A 2,500-nucleotide genomic window follows, 5' to 3' on the forward strand; every position below is an offset into this window, starting at 1 on the left:
CATAATAGAAGATTTAAAGGGAGTTGCCTAATGGGGGGCAACGCCCCAGCCTGGTGGTCTAACTTGTATATTTTATTCTGGCTAAACGATTTTTTTTATTAAGTTGTTTATTTCTTATATATTTTTGAAGTTCTTGATATTTCAAAATAGTGGCAAACTTTAATGATTTTTGTTAAACGTCGTCAGGTGATTCTATTAGAAAGGGGACACCATTACCCTCTCCCCCTTTCCCCCCCTTCCCCTCCTTCCCCGTGGACAGAAGAGACAGGAAAATATTTTGTACAGAAGGATTTGAATGAATGGACCGAGGAAACGAGGCCAGTAAAGGAGAAGGCTCCACAAGAAGAAGAAGAAGAAGAAAAAAAAAAAAAAAAAAAAGGGCAGGGGAAGATTAGGAGTATGTTCGGTTTCTCAATCGATTAGGGTTCGTCCGCACGACCACGAATCACAAGGTCACTAGCCCCATGCATGAACAAATCACCTAAAGCCCTTCGTTAGTAAGCGTACGAACGAAGACCACAGCAACCTATCATCGGGTTTCCACGGACATCCTCATTCGTTTGGACGCTTACCAACGAAACCCAACCCCACCTTCGTCGTCGTTCAAACGACCCCGAACCGACTGTGGAACCGTGTGGTGGGAACGCACCGAGGATCGAGTTCCCCCGAGGGACAATGGCTCCGCCGAAGGTGAGGGTGTGTGAATGATCTGCAGTGACCACCAGCAAGGTAGTCCTTGGGTCGGTGAGCTTGAGGGCGGCTTCTACACACTCCTCCAGGCGGGTGACTTCGTCTAGGGCGCGCCCTGCCATGTTGTAGTGGTGAGCGTGGTCAAGACGTCCCGCTGTCAACATACGAGATTGCTAATTCGAAGAGGACTTCCGAGAACACCCACCCTCAGGTACCTGAAGAAGGCGCTGAAGGAGGAGGGTCTTGCCCCGGGGGGAGCCTGGGTGTCGGGTCACACCAGGTCTTCGGGGACACATACACAGGGATCTTCCAAGAGCTCGGAGTTCCTAAAAGCTCGAAGGAGGAGTCCTAAAGACCTAAGAGGACATTCTAAGAGCTTATAGGACTTCCTAAGAGCTCAGAGGTCCTCCTAAGAGCTCAAAGGAGGAGTCCTAAAGACCTAAGAGGACATTCTAAGAGCTTATAGGACTTCCTAAGAGCTTAGAGGTCCTCCTAAGAGCTCAAAGGAGGAGTCCTAAAGACCTAAGAGGACATTCTAAGAGCTTATAGGACTTCCTAAGAGCTTAGAGGTCCTCCTAAGAGCTCAAAGGAGGAGTTCCAAAGACCTAAGAGGACATTCTAAGAGCTTATAGGACATCCTAAGAGCCCAGAAGTCCTCCCAAGAGCCAAGAGGTCCTTCGGAAGGTTCTCAAGAGGGAAGACTCACTCGGTAAAGGTCACTTACCTGAAGGAGGACGCAGAAGGAGAGAACGACTTCGTGGCTGGACTTTGCGAACTCCGCGACCGGTCTGCGCATGCGCGGTGTGGATTCTACGTCAGACTACGGAAACGTGCGGGTTAAGCAAGCGTGGCGCCAGCAACAACCCGGGAGGAGGAGGAGGAGGAGGAGGAGGAGGAGGAGGAGGAGGAGAAGGAGGAGGAGGAGGAGGAGGAGGAGGAGGAGGAGGAGGAGGAGGAGGAGGAGGAGGAGGAGGAGGAGGGAGTGAGTAGTAGTAGTGAAGGAGAGGAGTGGAGGGGAGGAAGGGAGGGGAGGAGTGAAGAAGAGTAGCAGGAGTAGAAAAAGAAAAAAAAAGCTGTGAAGGGGGGAGGGAGTATTTGGGGGGGTTAATATGGGTGAAAGTAAATATGTGGGTGAGGTATAGGGGAAGGGAGGAAGAGAGAGAGAGAGAGAGACAAATACGGATCCCGTACGTATGGTGGGTATGGGGGGGGGGAAGATAACATGGGGGGGAAGATAACATGGGGTGTATAGAATGGGGGTGATAGGAAAGGGAAGGAGACGGGGTGAATGGACGTATGTGTGGGTGTGGATGGGCGTATGTGTGGGTGTGCATGGGCGTACCAGTGATGGGGTTCCCTCTAGGGGCGTTATGCCCGCCGAAGGTAAATACATGGGAATGATCGGCTGTGAGGACGAGAAGAGTGTCTGCGCTGGAAGTGGCGCTCAGAGCCGCCACCACAGCCTCTTCTAGGGCGCCCACTTCCTCCAGGGCGCGTAGGGCGTTGTTGTGGTGGTGGGCGTGGTCGATACGACCCCCTAGGTAAGGTGGGCGGAGTTGTTTATTATAGTAAATGGAATGCGGGCTACCCACGTGCATGAGAATCCTTTTGGGTGTTTTTTTTTTTTTTTCGTAAACATAGGGTTTAGAACTCCGTTTTAGGAAAGTAAATGTGTAATGAAAATAATCCCCCATTAATTAACCTCGGTTATGTCTAACTATTTACCTAAACGTCGGTTAACATGGGTCCTTTATATGGCTTTAGACGTTATCACACTCCGACTGTTGGAGTGATTTTACGGCGGAAAAAG

General features: G+C 50.5%; 1 protein-coding gene across 1 annotated transcript in view; it reads right to left on the minus strand.

Annotated features, from left to right (window-relative positions):
* LOC143028976 (alkaline phosphatase, tissue-nonspecific isozyme-like) overlaps positions 1 to 2,500 on the minus strand; it is a 36,080-nt gene that overhangs the window by 14,145 nt on the left and 19,435 nt on the right. The window contains exon 4 of the mRNA XM_076191325.1: positions 650 to 844. Within this exon, the coding sequence (XP_076047440.1) occupies positions 650 to 844 (195 nt within the window). The remainder of the gene's footprint in view (positions 1 to 649; positions 845 to 2,500) is intronic.

This window comes from Oratosquilla oratoria, chromosome 10 (assembly GCF_046742065.1).
Source record: "Oratosquilla oratoria isolate Oo_2021 chromosome 10, ASM4674206v1, whole genome shotgun sequence".
NCBI lineage: Eukaryota > Metazoa > Arthropoda > Malacostraca > Stomatopoda > Squillidae > Oratosquilla > Oratosquilla oratoria.